Source organism: Pristiophorus japonicus, chromosome 4 (genome assembly GCF_044704955.1).
Source record: "Pristiophorus japonicus isolate sPriJap1 chromosome 4, sPriJap1.hap1, whole genome shotgun sequence".
In the NCBI taxonomy this organism is placed as follows: Eukaryota; Metazoa; Chordata; class Chondrichthyes; family Pristiophoridae; genus Pristiophorus; species Pristiophorus japonicus.
In genome coordinates, this window is record NC_091980.1 from 97,648,535 (window position 1) to 97,668,152 (window position 19,618).

The 19,618-nt window shown below is 44.3% G+C and overlaps 1 protein-coding gene across 1 annotated transcript in view; it reads left to right on the forward strand.

The window, feature by feature from the left end:
* Window positions 1-19,618, forward strand: part of ergic1 (endoplasmic reticulum-golgi intermediate compartment 1) — a 102,380-nt gene that overhangs the window by 55,517 nt on the left and 27,245 nt on the right. The window contains exons 3-6 of the mRNA XM_070878447.1: window positions 595-667; window positions 7,792-7,886; window positions 10,721-10,845; window positions 15,955-16,059. Of these exons, the coding sequence (XP_070734548.1) occupies window positions 595-667; window positions 7,792-7,886; window positions 10,721-10,845; window positions 15,955-16,059 (398 nt within the window). The remainder of the gene's footprint in view (window positions 1-594; window positions 668-7,791; window positions 7,887-10,720; window positions 10,846-15,954; window positions 16,060-19,618) is intronic.

Here is a 19,618-nt window from a genome sequence, read left to right on the forward strand (position 1 = left end):
TGCTGTATCTGAGCTTTATCAGCTTATCTACAGTATGCTGCATTCATTCCCTTTCCCTTTGCATTCATTTCATGTAATGGTTCATTACTCTAATAAATAATTGATTTCACATCAGAAAAATAGAATGACATGGAACATTGCTTCTCCAAATTAAAACTGTGATGTTGTTGCTCGTTTTTTTAGGTCTGTTTAATTCTCCCATCTTCACAGAGTAACATGAAAATGAGTTATTTATCACACATAATGGATCCAGCATCATTAAACTCTTGCTGTCAATTTTTTTGTCTTTACAGAGTTTATAAATGCCATGTAATATTCTGATATAAATACACTTTTTTAAATGTTTTATTTGTTTCTGTATCTGACACATCCTCATCCAAGTGACCAGTTAGGCAGCCTTTGCTGCATTATTACACCAAAGCACTGTGACTCATTTACTACTGTATATAAATTATGAGGTGATACCATTGAATTATGTTCTGTACCAGTATAATTCAGTAGCAATTTCTCACTCTTTACAGCGACTATATATCCTGCGCTTTGGATGAAATCAGTGGTGGAGTTTGTTGTTAAATGCATTCATTTGTTTTACAGTTTCCATCTGCTGCTGCTTGTTCATGCTGTTCCTTTTCTTGTCAGAACTGACGGGCTTCATTGCCACTGAAATGTAAGTACAACAGCGTGTCCCTTGACTACTGATGATGATGTAGCCGTGATTAGATGACTTCATTTGAAGAGGAAAGTTTAATGCATAAGGCTCAATTAAAATTACCATTGCTCAATAATGTTGGCCCTTCAACTGACCGCAAGCTTACAATATTTCATTCTCTCTGGGTTTACCCTCCCTCTTTTTTGCTCTGTTAGACCGTCTATCACAACAAGTCTCGGAACAAATTCGACATCAGGTGCATTTTTACAAAGGATGGATACTGTTATATTTGTAAACCTGTAAATACCTTGTTTAACCACCAGAGGGCTCATTCCCTGGAGTTCCAAGACATCCCACAATCCCTTGGGAGCACCTGTATATAAGGAGGCCTCACAGGCTGGAGACCTGTAATAAAGGACTACGGTCACACATTATTTTAAGCTTACAGTATCTGGTCAGATTCTTTATTTGAGACATAACAACTGGTGATGAGATACAGATGACAAATCCCACTGCAACAATGCAGAGAATCGTGGGCATCCTGGAGAAATTTTCGGAGGGAGATGATTGGGAAACCTTCGTAGGGCGACTCGACCAATACTTCATGGTCAATGAGCTGGAAGGAGAAGCGAATGCTGCAAAATGAAGGGCGATCCTCCTCACCATTTGCGGGGCACCAACGTATGGCCGCATGAAAAATCTGCTCGCTCCAGCGAAACCCACAGAGAAGTCGTACGATGATTTGTGCACACTGGTCCGGGAGCATCTAAACTTGAAGGAAAGCGTTCTGATAGCGAGGTACCGGTTCTACACATACAAGAGGTCTGAAGGCCAGGAAGTGGTGAGCTATGTCGCCGAGCTAAGACGCCTTGCAGGACATTGCGAATTTGAAGGACACTTGGAGCACGTGCTCAGGGACTTCTTTGTACTTGGCATTGGCCATGAATTAATACTTTGCAAACTTTTTACTGTAGAGACCCCAACCTTGAGTAAAGCCATAGCGATAGCCCAGGCGTTCATCGCCATCAGTGACAAAAGCAAACAAATCTCTCAGCACGAGTGCTGCTGCAAGTACTGTGAGCAAAGTAATGTTGTTTTCGAATGGTAACTTAGAGGGCAGGACTCATGCCTACAGCTGCACGTCCGCAGATGTCTGAGTCCACCGTCAAGGGTGGCGAATACAAGGCCATTAACACTTTGGCGCTGTGGAGGTCATCATTGTTTCCATTCATACCACTTCAAAGGATACGTTTGCAAGGGCTGTGGAACAATGGGACACCTCCAAAGTATGTGCAGGTGAGCTGCAAATCCTGCTAACCCTGCAAACCATCAGTTTGCAGAGGAGGACAGATCCACGGTGGATCACGATGAACCAGAGCCTCAGACTGAGGCGGCAGTGGTATATGGAGGTGCACACATTTACTACAAAGTGTCCCCCGATAATGCTGAAGGTTGAATTAAATGGACTCCCAGTGTCAATGGAGATGGACACGGGCGCGAGCCAGTCCATAATGAGCAAAAAAGACTTTCGATAAATTGTGGTGCAGCAAGGCCTCGAGGCCAGTCCTGACTCCCATTCGTACTAAACTGAGAAAGTTCCTTTGTGTACGGATTCCTGTAATCGGCAGTGCTATCGTAAAGGTCTCCTATGATGGAGCGGTGCACAATTTACTACTCTGGGTGGTACCAGGTGATGGCCTCACACTGTTCGGCAGGAGCTGGCTGGGAAAGATACGCTGAAACTGGGACGACGTCCAAGCGTTCTCGTCCGTCGACGACACCTCATGTGCCCAGGTCCTAAGCAAGTTCCCCTCGCTGTTCGAACCGGGCATCGGGAAGTTCCAAGGAGCAAAAGTGCAGATCCACTTGATTCTGGGGGTGCGACCCATCCATCACAACGCGAGAGAGATACCGTACATGATGAGAGAGAGGGTGGAGATCGAGCTGGACCGGCTACAACGAGAGGGCATCATTTCGTCGATCGAATTCAACGAGTGGGCTAGTCCGATTGTTCCAGTCCTCAAGGAAGATGGCACCATTAGAATCTGTGGTGATTACAAAGTAACTATTAATTGTTTCTCACTGCAGGATCAGTACCCGCTACCAAAGGCAGACGACCTATTTGCGACGCTGGCGGGAGGAAAAACATTCACGATGCTGGACTTGACCTCTGCCTACATGATGCAAGAGCTGGTGGAATCATCGAAGGGCCTCACCTGCATCAACACACACAAAGGTCTCTTCATTTACAACAGATGCCCGTTTGGGATTCGATCAGCCACCAGAGGAACATGGAAAGCTTGCTGAAGTCGGTCCCGCGCACCGTGGTCTTCCAGGACGACATCTTGGTTACAGGTCGGGACACCGTCGAGCACCTGCAGGACCTGGAGGAAGTTCTTAGTCGGCTTAATCGTGTGGGGCTCAGGTTAAAACACTTGAAGTGTGTTTTCCTGGTGCCTAAAGTGGAGTTCCTGGGGAGAAGAATTGCGGCGGATGGCATCAGGCCCGCCGATTCGAAGACGGAGGCAATCAAGATCGCACCGAGACCACACAACGTGACGGAGCTGCGGTCGTTTCTAGGACTTCTTAACTACTTTGGTAACTTCTAACCAGGTCTTAGCACACTGTTAGAACCACTGCCCTCTTTACTGTGTAAAGGAATGAATGGGTATGGGGTAAAAGCCAAGAAAATGCCTTTGAGAAAGCTAGGAAACTGCTATGCTCAAACAAATTGCTTGTGCTGTATGATCAAAGTAAGCGTTTGGTACTAGCATATGATGCGTCATCATACGGTGTTGGGTGTGTATTGCAACAAGCTAGTGAGTCTGAGTTTGGTTTGGTCCAAGTGTTTTCTGCAGGTGAGTCCATTTGAAAGTTTGACCAGAAACACCCGACTCCCCTCTTTGGCCACGACAGTGCCGGGAAGCCACTTGGGATCGTGTCCATAGTTCAACACAAATACAGGATCATTAATCTCGATTTTGCGTGGCACATTTGCGCGATCATGATATGTATTCTGTTGAAGCCGCCTGCTCTCTATCTGTTCGTGTAGATCAGGGTGGACTAACGAGAGCCTTGTCTTAAGTGCCCTTTTCATGAGCAGTTCAGCAGGGGGAACCCCAGTGAGTGAGTGGGGTCATGTGTGATAACTAAGCAAGACTCGGGATAGGTGAGTCTGCAGTGAGCCTTCAGTTACCCTCTCCAATCTCTGCTTGATTGTTTGCACTGCTCGCTCTGCCTGACCATTTGGATGCTGGTTTAAACGGGGCAGATGTAACATGTTTGATCCCATTGTGGGTCATGAACTCTTTGAACTCGGCACTAGTGAAGCATGGCCCATTGTCACTCTCAAGGACAACAGGCAGGCTGTGCGTGGCAAACATGGCCCGCAGGCTTTCAATGGTGGCAGCAGACGTGCTTTCCATTCAATCCATTTGGAGCACGGCAAAAAGGGCAGGGACACTTTCATTAGTGATCTCCACAGTACCCACCCAGGCATTGTAATGATGAAAGCGATAGCCAGAACCCACGTGTGATGGCCCGGTATCGGTGCAGACTTAGAGTCCTGTGTGCACAAATATAGCACATGTTCACAGTTAAGCAATGCACCCAGGGAGGCGCCACTAAGTTTATGGTCCTAGCCCTTCATATCGTGGTCCAGGGTCCATGTGGACTATGCAGGCCCATTCTTGGGAAAAATGTTCCTTGTGGTTGTAGATGGATTGAATGTGAGATAATGTCAGCAAGAACGTCCGCTGCCACCATTGAAAGCCTGCGGGCCATGTTTGCCACGCACGGCCTGCCTGATGTCCTTGTGAGTGACAATGGGCCGTGCTTCACCAGTGTCTAGTTCAAAAAGTTGATGACCCGCAATGAGATCAAACATGTTACACCTGCCCCGTTTAAACCAGCGTCCAGTGGTCAGGCAGAGCGAGCAGTGCAAACAATCAAGCAGAGCTTGAAGAGGGTAACTGAAGGCTCACTGCAGACTCACCTATCCCGAGTTCAGCTTAGTTACCGCACAAGACCCCACTCGCTCACTGGGGTTCCCCCTGCTGAACTGCTCATGAAAAAGGCACTTAAGATAAGGCTCTCGTTATTCCACCCTGATCTACACAAACGGGTAGAGAGCAGGCGGCTTCAACAGAATACATATCATGATCGCGCAAATGTGTCACGCAAAATCGAGATTAATGATCCTGTATTTGTGTTGAACTATGGACACGATCCCAAGTGGCATCCCGGCACTATTGTGGCCAAAGAGGGGAGTAGGGTGTTTCTGGTCAAACTTTCAAATGGACTCATCTGCAGAAAACACTTGGACCAAACCAAACTCAGATTCACAGACTATCCAGAACAACTTACAATAGACTCTACCATTTTCGACCCCCCCAACACACACACACACACACACACACACACACACACACACACACACACACACACACATATATATATAACACACACACACACACAAGTGGCAACCGACCCAGTGGTTGACCACGAAACAGAACCCATCACCTGCAGCAGCCCAGCAGGACTCACCACACCAGGCAGCCCTGCAAGTCCAGCTGCGCAGCAGCCCAGTGAGGGCCCAAAAAACAATTGACCAAAACCAGCATTTGCACCGAGACGATCAACCAGGGAAAGGAAGGCCCCAGATCGACTCACATTGTAAATAGTTACACTATTGACTGTGGGGGGAGTGTTGTTATATATGTAAACCTGTAAATACCTTGCTTAACCACCAGAGGGCTCATCCATTGGCGTCCCAAGGCATCCCACAATCCCTTGGGAGCACTTGTACATAAGGAGGCCTCACAGGCTGGAGAGGCACACTGGAGACCTGTAATAAAGGACTATGGTCACATATTACTTTAAGCTTACAGTATCTGGTCTGATTCTTTATTTGAGACAAAACAGATACATTTTAGGAGCAGGAATAGGCCATTCAGTCACTCGAGACTGTTGCGCCATTCAATTATTCTTCTTGGACGGTCCCTCGAATCGAGAATGACTTGCTTCCACGCCAAAAAGGGATGAGTTCAATGAGTTCACAGGTGTTTCAATGAAGGACCTAATAGTCCAGGTCCCGAACTGCATATTGAAGGGTGGAAGATGCCTGTGCGTGGAGTTTTTTAACGTGTGGTGGCCGTTGCACACCAGCCACCACACGGGCTTGACAGAGCTTGGTCTTGGTCCAGTGGCAAGGGTTAATCAAGACGACTGGAGAGCAGCTCTGCTGCACACACCTAGTGCGCACCCATATTGCAGCGTGGGCTGGCCCGTGCTGCCCCAGGGCCCACGCCTCTCCTGGGCCCCGATCACATCATTCTGCAATCTCTCGCTGCTCCTTTGCCCTGACCTCGCCGCTTCTGCTGTATCTGCCCACGCTCCAATCACTGATCTGGGTTATGGTGACGTCCAATCCAGTCGCCCTCTTCACAGCCTTCGCCCTCCTGCACCAGCTCGCGATGTACCCTGGCCGCCACTCACCGCTCCTTTAATGGCCCCGACATGCCGCTGATGTTCTCACGCAGGTCGGGGCCACCACAATGCCCCCAGGCCGCCGCTCGTTGCTCCTTTTTTGGCAGCCAGCCATTCAATTAGATCATGGCCAATCCTCCTCTTAACTTCATTTACCCGCCTTGGTTTCACATCCCTTAATACCCTTACCTAACAAAAATCGATCAATCTCAATTTCTAAATTTTCAATTGACCTAGCCGCAACAGCTTTTAGGGGGAGAGTTTTCCAGATTTCCAGTACCCTTCCTGTGAAGAACTGCTTTCTGACATCACCCTGAACGGCTTAGCTCTAATTTTAAGGTTATGCCTCCTCGTGCTAATTCTATCCCTGATGTGCAAAATATAACAAATGACAGACTTTTTTTGTGGAAAATCTTGTGGATAAAGCTCCATAAATGCACCCCTTCCGCGCATTAGTTATAATGATAGTTATGTAATTGGAGCACCGGACGTGTAGTCAGCCTTCGCAACTGGGATCATCTGGCTAAACATCATAGTAAGTGGGTAAATGTCATGATTATTATGCCACTTAACATCTTGGGGGTGTTAATGCTGCAGCTTCCTAGTTGTCTCTTTTTTACTCTCCACAAAGTATGCTTTTCAATTTAGCATCATGTTTCCGCACTCTTTATCCTTGGATTGTTCATTTTTTTCAAAATACCGATAAACTCTGAGGATTAGAGCAGAGCAACAGCTGATAGAGCTGGAGTAGCGCAGCAGATTCCTGCGATGTTTAAATTACAGCTTTTCCTCCTGACTCCAGATTTCAGTTCCGGCTCTTGCTGTGAATTTAAAAATCAAAGACTGGCTAGCGGGATACAGAACGAGAGAGGAGATTAAAACATCATCACAGGAGTGATGACTGAAATAGTGACATTTGCCATTTAAATGTTGTTGTGTGGAGCAAAGGCTGATGGGAATGTGCTCAGTGCTGCAAACATCTTTAAGAAGGAAAAAAAAAAATCACTCTTTAAAAAAAATTTGTTCCTGTAACCTTAGATAACATTTTTGCTTGACAGTTTTTTCTGAAATGCTCAATTTGCCTCTGGTGGTGAGTAAACAATCAAAGGCTGTTGAGAATATAATCTTCCCCGAAGCCAGGCATGCTGTGCACTGCACATGACACACAACATGGATATCCATTTGCTTCGACTTTTTTTTCCTTTACTTGTCTTCATTTTTTTTGTCTTCTCATAATTGGAATCTGAGCACTGCTGCACTCCTTTTACAGAATCTGTCATTTAAATTTTGGTCCCAAGTCTTCAGTAGCTCCTCGATCACCTTGTGTCTGTCTCTCGTGCGTCCCATTGTTTACTGAGAGCAAAGCAGAGTCAGTGCAAAATACCCATCTGAGGACTAGTTTGACCTGGTCATGATCAAACAGTTATGGAATTATGGAATTTCATGCAGCCAAGTTGAAAGTCTGAGCTGTAAAGGAATTATATTAATCTTCTCTCTACAGAGAGCTGGCGCCCAGATGAATAAACTAGTCTGCGTTAGGATTAGTTAGGGAAACACTACAATTCTTTCTATCTTTGGTGATGTCTGCTAGAACGATCTAAACTTTTTGTCATCACCAAATGTTCTCAGAATGAGTGGCTGCCATTTTATTACAGAGTGAACGAATTGTACGTGGATGATCCTGACAAAGATAGTGGAGGAAAAATTGAAGTGAAACTAAATATCAGCTTACCTAACCTTCCATGCGATGGTGAGTATATGTAACCATTAATGAAAAATAGCAGGAATGAGAAGGTCAATTTACCTGTCTTGCTCACCCTTTCAGTTATGTCTGAATATGCAATCCTCCTGGGTCCAAACTTCATCTATCTTTCAGAATTTGTTTCAAGCCTGTATCACCGCTACTTGCTGGCTTAGAAATCTGGCCCTTTTACTTTCCTGAGTGTTTCAACCAAATCTGCCTTTACAACAGTAGATTGCAATCCTCTTTTTAGTAAACTACTCTCAACGTGGTGATTTTTTTTTTTAAGTTGTGTTTTGGTTTAGTTTCCTGATATGATAATCCCTCTTCTCAGTTTCTTCTCTTGGTTAGGCAGAAAGAACATTTTCACATCCATCTCATTAATTTTCCTTTCATAATTTAGAAAGAAAACTTGGATCAAGAGTTCACCCTCTTCTCAGCCTCTCCCATTGTCCTCTTTCCAGTGAGAGCCATTTTAGCTCATTTAAGCACTCTTCCATACATGTTTTATGCTGTTGGTGTTTGCAGAGTTGTGTTAGTGTTTGTTGCCAAAAACAATCAGGATTTCTAACATTGCCTGGCTTGTCTTCTGAGGTTAACCCAGAGTGCCCTACAATTCTATTCTGTGCATTTATGAGCTGCACAGAACTTGTGTGCAGGTTATGTCATGTGGGTCCAAAGCTGGCTCAGGATTAAATCGGTAAGAAAGCATTGATCATACTGTGCCAAATATCATCTGGGGGGTGAAGTGTTGGATGGAGCAGAAACCCCGGGAGTCAATGGCAGAATGAAAGGATTCTATATCAATTTGGGGTCAGCTTTTCGTTTCTAGTATTTAATGGTACTATGGTACTAATGAGTAAACAATTATTCTTGATGGTATTTCATCAAATGGTCCCTAATTGCATGAGGCTTAAGGAAATGAATCTTCCTGGACAATGAGCTGACATAATCCTTCAATAGAAAATGTCTCATTTTAGACTATTACCCAGAATCCTTCATACAGGCGAAGCTGTTTGCCAGTTGTTAGTGTTTGACACTGATGGTCAACTTTTGCAGTCATTTTGTCAGCATCAACTGGCATGAAATCATTTGATGTTGCTGCAGAATGCCACAAAATTCTCTTCTACACAGGCAAGCACTAAAGCTTGTGTGCATGTGCAATCGCGTGGGTCCTGTATCGCCTGTATCCCCTTCCAAAATCATCCCAGAATGCCTCCTAATTTGCACGTGTGCACAGAGGAACTTTTGCTGGTTTGTCACAACATTGTACTTAGTACCTGTAGTGTTTGTACCTTCAGGAGCGGGGGGGTGATATGCTTCAGAGACTGGTTATGTAAATTGTAAATTGCGGAGCTTCGACACGGCAAGCGAGCCCCAGGTGGGCAGAGGAAATGCTTCAAGGACACCCTCAAAGCCTCCTTGATAAAGTGCAACATCCCCACCAACTCCTGTGAATCCTTCACCCAAGACCACCCAAAGTGGAGGAAAAGCATCCGGGAGGGCGCTGAGCGCCTCGAATCCCATCGCCGAGAACAAGCAGAAACCAAGTGTAGGCAGCGGAAGGAGCGTGCGGCAAACCAAGGCTCCACACCCACCCTTCCCTTCAACCATTGTCTGCCCCACCTGTGACAGATACTGTTGGTCCTGCTTTGGACTCCTCAGTCACCTGAGAACTCACTTTTAGACTAGAAGCAAGTCATCCTCAACTCCGAGGGACTGCCTATGATGATGATGCTGATGTAAATTGTACTAGGGCGACTAGTTTGATGTAAAATATATCGGGGGGAGATATGCTGCTGAAATCAATGTAAAATATACTAGAAAAAGTGACGTGGAAGCAGCAGTGACACATACATGGCAATCATCATTGTCAGTTCTATTACTTCTCATAGCATACACATCAGGTCAGTTGTGACAACTAATTTATTTTCTTATTTAAAGTATCTGTGGGCTTTCCAGAATACAATTATTTTTAGCTTTAAAGGTAGAATTGGAGTAGATTTCAAAATAATGCACCAAATAATTGAATAAGTCAAAACTGGGGAGGGGGTGGGGGTTACCTGGCTCCAGACTACCTTAGGCAATAATTCTATCTTTAGTACTTGTGTTCGCTTAAGAAATTTCTAAATCCACCACCAAAAAATTGCCCTTTTGTGTACTTCCGTGCATTATAATGAAGGGAGAAATGGGTATTCTTCAGTTTAATCTGTGATGAGCTGAAGCACCACTACGCGTTCAGTGTAACAAATTATTTTTGCAAGTCATTGGGAAGATTTTTGGGTTTTGGCTTTCACAGAAAAATGGGCTAAATTGCAAAATTTGTTCCTCAAAACATTTAACACATGCAGTCGCCCTATATTCAGTGTTGTTTTTGAGATGTCAGTGTTTTGGAGCCTGATCATCAGCTTTTGTGATTGCCACTCATGACTCTTCCCAGATAATTGATTTAAAACCAGATATTCTTGATTTTCTTAATCTTACCACAGGTAAATGCACTCTTCCATGCGTGATCTTGCAAGTGTTTTGTTTTGTCAGTAATTTACAGATGGAACTTCTATATGTTTCTTTGCACAATAACATTAATAATTCATTCCAGCTATTTTTAGGACTAATAGTAATTATTTTATGTTTATCATTAATAAATACCATTTGATGTCAGGTTATATGGAAGACATGTACCATGAATGGTTCAAACACATTGAATAGTTGTTTCAGTGGATCAAAAGCTAACTTCAGAATTTTAAGTCAACAATGTGTTAAAGTTATTTTGAAAATGTTGAAGTGTTTTCTTTCGTTTTTGAAAAGCTGTAGCAGTTTATTAATTTTAAATTCTCTTTCAGTTGTTGGACTGGACATCCAAGATGAAATGGGAAGACATGAAGTTGGCCACATTGATAACTCTATGAAATTTCCTCTAAATAATGGCCAGGGTTGCAGATTTGAGGGACAGTTCAGCATTAATAAGGCAAGTTCAAAAGGAGCTCGGGGTCTTCAAGATATTTTACAAAAGTCCAGTCTCTTCTGAAAAATTAAAATCTGAAAGACATTCATTTGTGTTAAGAATTTTTATGATTATGTCCAAACATTTACCTGAATGATACAGCAAAGGAAAAAGATGAATTTGTGACAAATATAGTCATTTTTGTGTATCTGGGTTTGGCTAAGTGGCTGTCTCTTTAAATGCGATCATGATACACAAGGATAGAATTTTTGCTTGTTTCCACCAGTTTTGCACCCTGATTACAATGCAATGGGCTGAACCAGCACAAAAGATCGGGGAATCTTAAGCATAAGTGAGTTATGCCCCAAACCACTTGCGTTTGTGTTTCCCGCAATATTTTATGCTGGTTCAAGATTCAATTCGCCCGTCCATAAAACTGGCCGTGCCCTGAGGTGCAACTACGAGATTCTGCCGATTATGCTGGTTAGCCAACACTCTTTCAATTGTGCTCATTTTCTTCGGGTCATGGGCACTAGTAGACACGTTTTTAAAAGTTTTTCATATCAAACAATATTTCATTTACAAAGAAACTGTCTCATGTACACTAATTGAACTATTAAATAGTTATTTTAAGTCATTTTCAGTGATTTTAAATCTGGTTTGAAAGACTGGACACCCTTATTAAATATCTTAGTTTTACTGATAAACTAGTTTTCAGCTATGAATAAAACTGCACCAGGTTACCACACTTGAATAAAGAATACTTTTTAATGGAGAGAAGAAAAGAAACAATTATGTTCGATTACGCTCCCCGATTGTGCTGGTTCATGGAAGATTTTACATTTGTGATTATACAAATTTATTTTAATGGAAACTTGTACTGCAACCTCGCATTTTGGGTGCAATTTCCCGATTACACCCAAGGCAGAAACTCTACCCAAGGAATTTCAAGCCAGTCACAGTTTAAAAAAAAAAGGCTGCAAAGCCATGTCCCAGTCGATACAAATATTGCAAGAATGGTTAAAAATGATTCTTGAACTGCAGACATTAAGTGAGTAAACACAGACATGAGTTTTGTTCAGTTAAATGCTTGGTGACTAATTATTTTTGAATCGGAGAGTCAGTTGTGACAATCAAAACAAGCCAAAGGGTTTCTAAATGATTTGATCTGTTCATTATGCTGAGTTTGTAGAAAATAGTCCACCTGATTGGAATATCATGAAGACCGCCTAGTTCCACCTCCGGAACATCACCCGACTCCACCCCTGCCTCAACTCATCTGCTGCTGAAACCCTCATCCATGCCTTCGTTACCTTTAGACTTGACTATTCTAATGCACTTCTCGCCGGCCTCTCTCATTCTACCCTCTGTAAACTTGAGGCTGTCCAAAACTCTGCTGCCTGTGTCCTAGTTCGTATCAAGTCCCGTTCATCCATCACTCCTGTGCTCGCTGACCTACATTGGCTTCTGGTTAAGCAACACCTCAATTTTAAAATTCTCATCTTTGTTTTCAAATTCCTCCATGCCCCCACCTCTCCCTATCTCTGTAACTTCCTCCGGTCCCACTACCCTCTGAGATATCGCCACTCCTCCAATTCTCGTCTCTTGAGCATCCCCGATTTTAAACACTCCATCGCTGGTGGCCGTGATTTCAGCTGCCAAGGTCCTAAATTCTGGAATTTCCTCCCTACAGCTCTCTGCCATTTCTACCTCTCTTTCTTCCTTTAAGACGCTCCTTAAAACCTACCTCTTTGACTAATCATCTGTCCTAATATCTCCTATGCGACTTGGTGCCAAATTTTGTCTTGTACTGCTCCTGGGAAGTGCCTTGGGACATTTTACTACGTTAAAAGTGCTATGTAAATACAAGTTGTTGTTGGAGTTGACATAGCAAAAGATATGGGGTTAGACTTTCCACTGTGGTCGCTATCGCCCCAAAATGGCTGATATTTCCAGCCTTAGTGCTTTTTTTTATTTTTCAGGATCGGTGGAATATCGCCCATTTTAAAAACTGCTAGTTTCGCCTTTTTAATTTGGGTGATAGCCTTAGCGATGTGAAATGGGCCATTAGCGATGTATTCAATCATGCAAGGCTGGCGTCCATAGCAACGGCCGTTCTGTGCATGCTCATTTTTTTTTCAGGCAAAGAACATTCCCCACGGGGGTTGACGGCGAGAACAGGGGACCTAGTCCCCATCAATAACATTATCGAACCTTTCTTTTATTCTAGCCCCTGTTGCTTTATAAAATAAAATCTATCAGCCAACTGAGGTGAACTCCATTTCCTTCCTCATGGGATGACATACCCTAGTTCTGTTTCTACCTGAACTGTGGACCAGAGGGGGAAAAAATCCATGATTAATATTAACCTTGACATTACAGCAATGTACTTGTATGTAACTTTTCTAATTTTATTCTCCCATCTCTATTCTGCAGCATGTGATTAGTGATCAATACTGGTTGAGAAATTACAGGCCCCCCCCCCCATCACCAAAAATGCCCTTAATTTGTCCTCAACAAATACAAAGTGATTAGATGATTGGCAAGAATCAAAAAGGCTCTTAAATTCACTCACAACTTGATTCTCCTGACAACCTTTTACTACAGATCCTCCCTGTAGTGCCGAGTTGTTGCAGCTTTTCTTCAGCCTATTTTTGGGCCAGCGATCATTTGGGCGAAATGCCGAAAGTAGCGCTTGACGATAATCTGAGCCATGATCAGACGCAAGTTTCCATTATGAGCACTATTCTCGGCCTTGCACGAGGATGACGTCATATTTTTTTTTAAAGTAGGCCGGACGATGCAGCTCATTCAGCAATGCCGAAAGTTGGGCCGTCGATAAATGGGCTATAATCGGGCACTATTTTCCACTTTTCAGCAAATATGGGCGATAGCATGCATCTCAGCTCTTGTATGGGAGCTAAATGGGCGACGATGTGCCGAAAGTCTAGCCCCATGGTAAACTAGCTAGCTCCTGCAGTTAGGAAAGAATTTAAAATACAAAAGGGCTACATAAATATAAAATGTTATGTACACATAAAAGCATGATGGGTTGAATAACCACCTTCTTTGCTGTAAACTTATGAGGTTCACCAATCCCCTCAGTTTATTGGAATATTTATCTGATTTGGAAATAGGTCCGTCTACTTTTGTTACTTAACAACCAAAAGGTCATAGTTTCATAACAAAGACAAAAGCAGGGTTTTATACTGCAGCAAAGGACTTATACTAGTTGTACCATTTCCTTCAGCAGAATGGTTTTCTGTACACATTAATAAGGTGAGGTAAAGAAGTTTTACTCAACATGCTTACCAATCTTGACTCATCAATAGTGCTGTGAATCAGGATTTGTTTGCTTTGCCATGCCTCACCTTCAAATGCTGTTCCATCCACTGGTCCTCCACAGAATATATTTCTTTCTGTAAGTGCCCTGTTGTGACTCTCAGTACTTTTGTAAAGGATATTGAGTCATATAGGTAGGAATCCCTTTTGTTGTTTTAATCAAGTTAGTGAAGTGTAAGGTAAAGGTTATTTCATCTTCAAATAACATTTGAGTGGATTCTAAAATTGCTTATTGTTTGACAGTGGCAACTTCTGGCTAAACACTGGATTGTTTTTCTTTATAATGGGCTTATACATGCAATATTAGCCAGTAAATACGGATCTGGGAGTGGAACTTGAGATACATACATTGATATCAGTCCAGTGTTTATCCAAAAGACAATGTGAAATACCTTGCTATAGTATAAACCATCATTATTTCACCAGATGTCAGCTGGTGCCTATGGAACAGTATCTAGTTAATACCTTCAAGAGAGGAGTGGAAAGAATACTGATAATTCTCTCAATATGCTGAAACAAAGAACAACATCTTGATGTCTCACTTTATAGATATCCTGATGAGTGTACATGATCAGTCCCTCCATCTGACGCCTGGCGTGACTGGGGTTATTGACTTCTGTATATTGCTTGCTTGCAACCAGTCTGAATAGTGTCAATAGTTAGTCAGGCAATGTTTGGAGTTTCTACCATCATTGACGAGTTGAAAGTTAGCAAACTGAATGCAGTACAAATTGCATTGATTAAACATCAGTATTCTGTTTTTGACCACATTTATTTTTGATATGTGCTTTCCACTTCTGACTTAATATAGTAATATTTAAGAAGCGGTTTCAATGGAACATGATTATGAAGATTGAAACATACATTTGGAGTCCATTAATTTTAATGATACAGTTTGATTAAAATGGTATAAAGTATAAAGGCCTAGGTTTTGCATTAATAATAACAGTGAGGCTAACGGCGCTCACCGTTATTACAGGTTAAATCGGACAGCAACTTCCGGTGCCGCACATGCGCATGTAAATGCGGAAATCTGGAAGTTGCTATCCGAGATACTGCACTCCTCCACTGGGTGCGTTGTAACAGTCCTCGGCATTGAAAGATTTGCAGTGGCGTTAGCTTGGAGTACTTACCCATTTGTTCCCAACTAAAGACACTGTAAAACATTAGGACGGGTGCATTCAGGAGTAAGTGAATTTTTAACAGCATGATAATTACTGCCAATCAACCTCTCTGGCCGTGCAAATTTAATTTTAGAAGTATTTACTCTTATTCTTTCACAAGTTTTAGTGCTGGAGATTTTTTTTTAATATATAGTTTTTCCTTTTACTTTTTCTGTCTGTCTCTTTTATTTCTCTCTCTCTTAATCCCATCTGTCTTTCAAATCTTTATTTTCCTTTCTGTACATGGTTTAAATCTGATTTATACTTCCTGGTTTGAACTCTGAATGTCTCAGTGAGGATTCTTCAATTTGATTGGTTGAAGAGCCTCGCTGTTTTTGACCTCCTCAAATATTGTAGAGGGCGTCACGCTGAATCAGATGCCGGATTAGAGCAAGTCTCCACTCTTTGCGGGCAGCTGTCAGAAAGCTGAACGACGAGTGCCATTCCTTCGCCTCTGACTACAAAATCCAGGTCAATAATTTGATATAGATTTAAATATAACATATCTCCCACTCCACCCCCCACCTATGTTAAGCATTCTGTATTCCTCTTCAATCATTTATTTTGCATTTGTACATTCTAGGCATAGTTAGTATTGGTGTAAGCAAATAAATATGTTTTTTGTTAGGTTCCAGGCAATTTCCATGTATCCACGCACAGTGCCACTGCACAACCAAATAATCCGGACATGACTCATATGATTCACAAACTGTCATTTGGTGAAATAATACAGGTAAGTGCATTATTCTCCATTAAAATTAATGCAATTCTCATTTAACTGATTAAAACCCTGCCCAAAGTGGCAAGAGAAATTTAGTCTTCCATCATATTTATCTGACCAGTATGAATGAGATATAGAAGCCTGCTGTTTTTAATTTTTTTTAAATAAAACTCTTGTTTACTGGGCAGACCAGTTTTCTAAGTTTTTAGCTTTCACACTTTGCTACTGGGGATTCCAATTATTAGTGTTTTTTGTCATGGCAACATATATGATCAGATTCACGTAGTTCAATCTCTGCAAATTGTTTTTGCATAACTTGAAAATTGAACATGCTAGGCTGCTTCACATTGGTGACTTTAAACTAATTTCTAACTCCCCGTGCTATATCCTTCTCTCTTTTTGGGGGCCTCACTGATTCACTGCTATCTGTTTCAAAAAAATTACACTACCTGAGCAGCATCCTGGTTCGAAAGCATGCCACCGTGTCTCTGTCTCTATGTTAGATCTCTTGCTGTTCACAGCCAAAAAACACTGATCTAAGACTTCACAAAACAATGGGTGTGACATGTTTTTCGATTACTGAGCCAAGCTAACAAATTGCTTATAATTTACAGCCCATGCGAAAACAGCATAATGCTAACTAACATCATAACTCATCTCGCACCCTTTTTATACACACATACGTCATGATGTATAACCCAGTCAAAGCAAGACTTTTTCAATTGTGGAAAAATGGTCAAAAGATCCTGAAACCTGACGAGCATTTCAGTGCAGTATTGAGGAGGTGCCGCACAGTCAGAGGTACAGTTCTTTAATTGAGTTGATGCATTGAAGTGCTGTTGTGTGTTCTGGTAGTTTAGCTTGATGTCAAAGATCTCACTGTATTACTTGAGAAAGAACAGGTAGTTCCTTTGGTTTCCTGGCCAATATTCATCTGACTGTCTGGCCATTTATCCAGTGGCTGTTTGTGGGAATTGGCTGTCCATGCTTCAGTGATTCAAAAAATAATTAATTGTAGTGATATAGGATTTTTCTAAGAGGCAGGATAAAGGGCTCATTTTTTCCCAGTTACCTGCGCCGTTTTATTGGTACGCGCTGCTTTTTTTGGCATAAATTAAAATATCAAAGTTTCCCCAAAGTTTCTGTATCGGCGTAACTCAGTTAGCTACGATTTTTTTTAGGTTATTTTTTTTATTGCGTCATAGAGGGCGCAACCTGAAGTCTCTGCCAGTTTTTCAGATTTCGGCAAGTTTGGCCAACTTACATTTTTCCCAGGACTGCGTATGTGTCCGAAAATACTTCTGGGCACTGAAGAAAAACCAGCGCACGTTAAAAAATCGGCTCAGAAAGATGCCATTGTTTTTATGCAAAGTTTTGGAGGGAGTCAAGAAGACATTAAATATGCATCATGAAGCTTAATTTTTTCAAACTCAAACCGGAGAAAATGGAAGTGTAATGCAATTCTTTAATTTTGGATTTTTTTTCAAGCTGGCATGCCACCACCGAATGTCTCCTCACCGGGCTCGAGGGTTGGAGCGTCAGCTGGCAGAATCGCTCTCTCACCCGCACACGGGCTCGGAGCTCGGCTTCAAAAGAAGCCGGGGGTGGGGGAAGGGGTGGGGTGGGGGGGGGGAGAGGAGTGTGTGTGGGGGGGGAGGAGTGTGTGTGGGGGGGGGAGGAGTGTGTGTGGGGGGGGGAGGAGTGTGTGTGGGGGGGGGGGAGGTGTGTGTGGGGGGGGGGGAGGAGTGTGTGTGGGGGGGGGAGGAGTGTGTGTGGGGGGGGGAGGAGTGTGTGTGGGGGGGGGAGGAGTGTGTGTGGGGGGGGGAGTGTGTGTGGGGGGGGGAGGAGTGTGTGTGTGGGGGGGGAGGAGTGTGTGTGTGGGGGGGGGAGGAGTGTGTGTGTGGGGGGGGGGAGGAGTGTGTGTGTGGGGGGGGGGAGGAGTGTGTGTGTGGGGGGGGGGAGGAGTGTGTGTGTGGGGGGGGGGAGGAGTGTGTGTGGGGGGGGGGAGGAGTGTGTGTGGGGGGGGGGAGGAGTGTGTGTGGGGGGGGGGAGGAGTGTGTGTGGGGGGGGGGAGGAGTGTGTGTGTGGGGGGGGGGAGGAGTGTGTGTGTGTGGGGGGGGGGAGGAGTGTGTGTGTGGGGGGGGGGAGGAGTGTGTGTGTGGGGGGGGGAGGAGTGTGTGTGTGTGGGGGGGAGGAGGAGTGTGTGTGTGGGGGGGGGGAGGAGTGTGTGTGTGGGGGGGGGGAGGAGTGTGTGTGTGGGGGGGGGGAGGAGTGTGTGTGTGGGGGGGGGGAGGAGTGTGTGTGGGGGGGGGGGAGGAGTGTGTGTGTGGGGGGGGGGAGGAGGTGTGGGGGGGAGGAGGTGTGTGGGGGGGGGAGGAGGTGTGTGGGGGGGGAGGAGGTGTGGGGGGGGGAGTGGGGGGGGTGGGGAAGGAGGAGAGTGGTGGGGGGGAGGAGGAGTGGTGGGGGGGGAGGTGGTGGGGGGGAGGAGGAGTGGTGGGGAGGAGTGTGGGTGGGGGGAGGGAAGGAGTGTGGAGTGGTGGGTGGGGGGGAAGGAGTGTGTGGGGGGAGGAAAGGAGTGTGGCGGGGGGGAGAGGAGTGTGTGGGGGGGGAGGAGGAGGTGTGGGGTGTGGGGGGGAGGAGGAGTGTGGGGGGGGGGGAGGAGGAGTGTGGGGGTGGAGAGAGAGAGGAGGAGTGTGGGGGGAGGGGGGGGGGGGGGGAGGTGAGGAGGAGGGGGGGAGATGTTGGGGGGCGGGTGGGGAGGTGTTTGCCAAGCCCCTGTGTCCGGCGAGGGAACGATTCTGCTGGCCAACTCTCGAGCCTGGTGAGAAGACGTTTGGTCAGTGATGGGGTGGTACTTTGGAAAAAAATCTAAAGTTAAAGATTTGGATTCGACTTTGTTGCCCCAAATGCCACGTTATAAGCAAGCCTATTGCGCATGTGCAGACCAGGGTGTGGTCCTTATTAGGGCATCGACCTTGGGGGGAGAGAGAGAGAGAGAGAGAGCAAAAAATCTTTATCTTCTTGTCCTGCTCTTTTGAGCTTCTTGCAAAGGTACAATTTAATTATGGGGGCAACACTGACGATGCCATACCTTGTGCAAGCCTTCTGCATGATTGATTCAACATCATCGCGTGAGGAACCTCAGAGCATGTAGGATGATGGGCAGGAGGTCTTACCCACGAGACATGCATTCATACCTGCACCTGAGTGATGCAGACTGTGTGAGAACAGTCAATTAGAAAAAAATATAACGGGGAAACTTGCTAGTTTTTTTTGGAGTAGTCGGGGCCAAAAGAAATGGGCGTATCTCTTGCAATACGCCAAAAAAAGGCACTGGGGAAAATTGAGCCCAAAGTGTTGTATAAATGTGAGTTCTTTCTTCAACTAAAATCCGATAGTACTGAAATAGAATGATGCTGACGTCCAGGGGGAAAAGGAATTTGATCCACAATGAAATTATTGTAAACATGATCGTGTCTGTTAAATGTTTCTCCTTTGCATGGAATTAAATGCCATTACATCACCAGTGCCAATCCTGGGAAGGCCATCTTGCTATATCTCAGATCTCTCT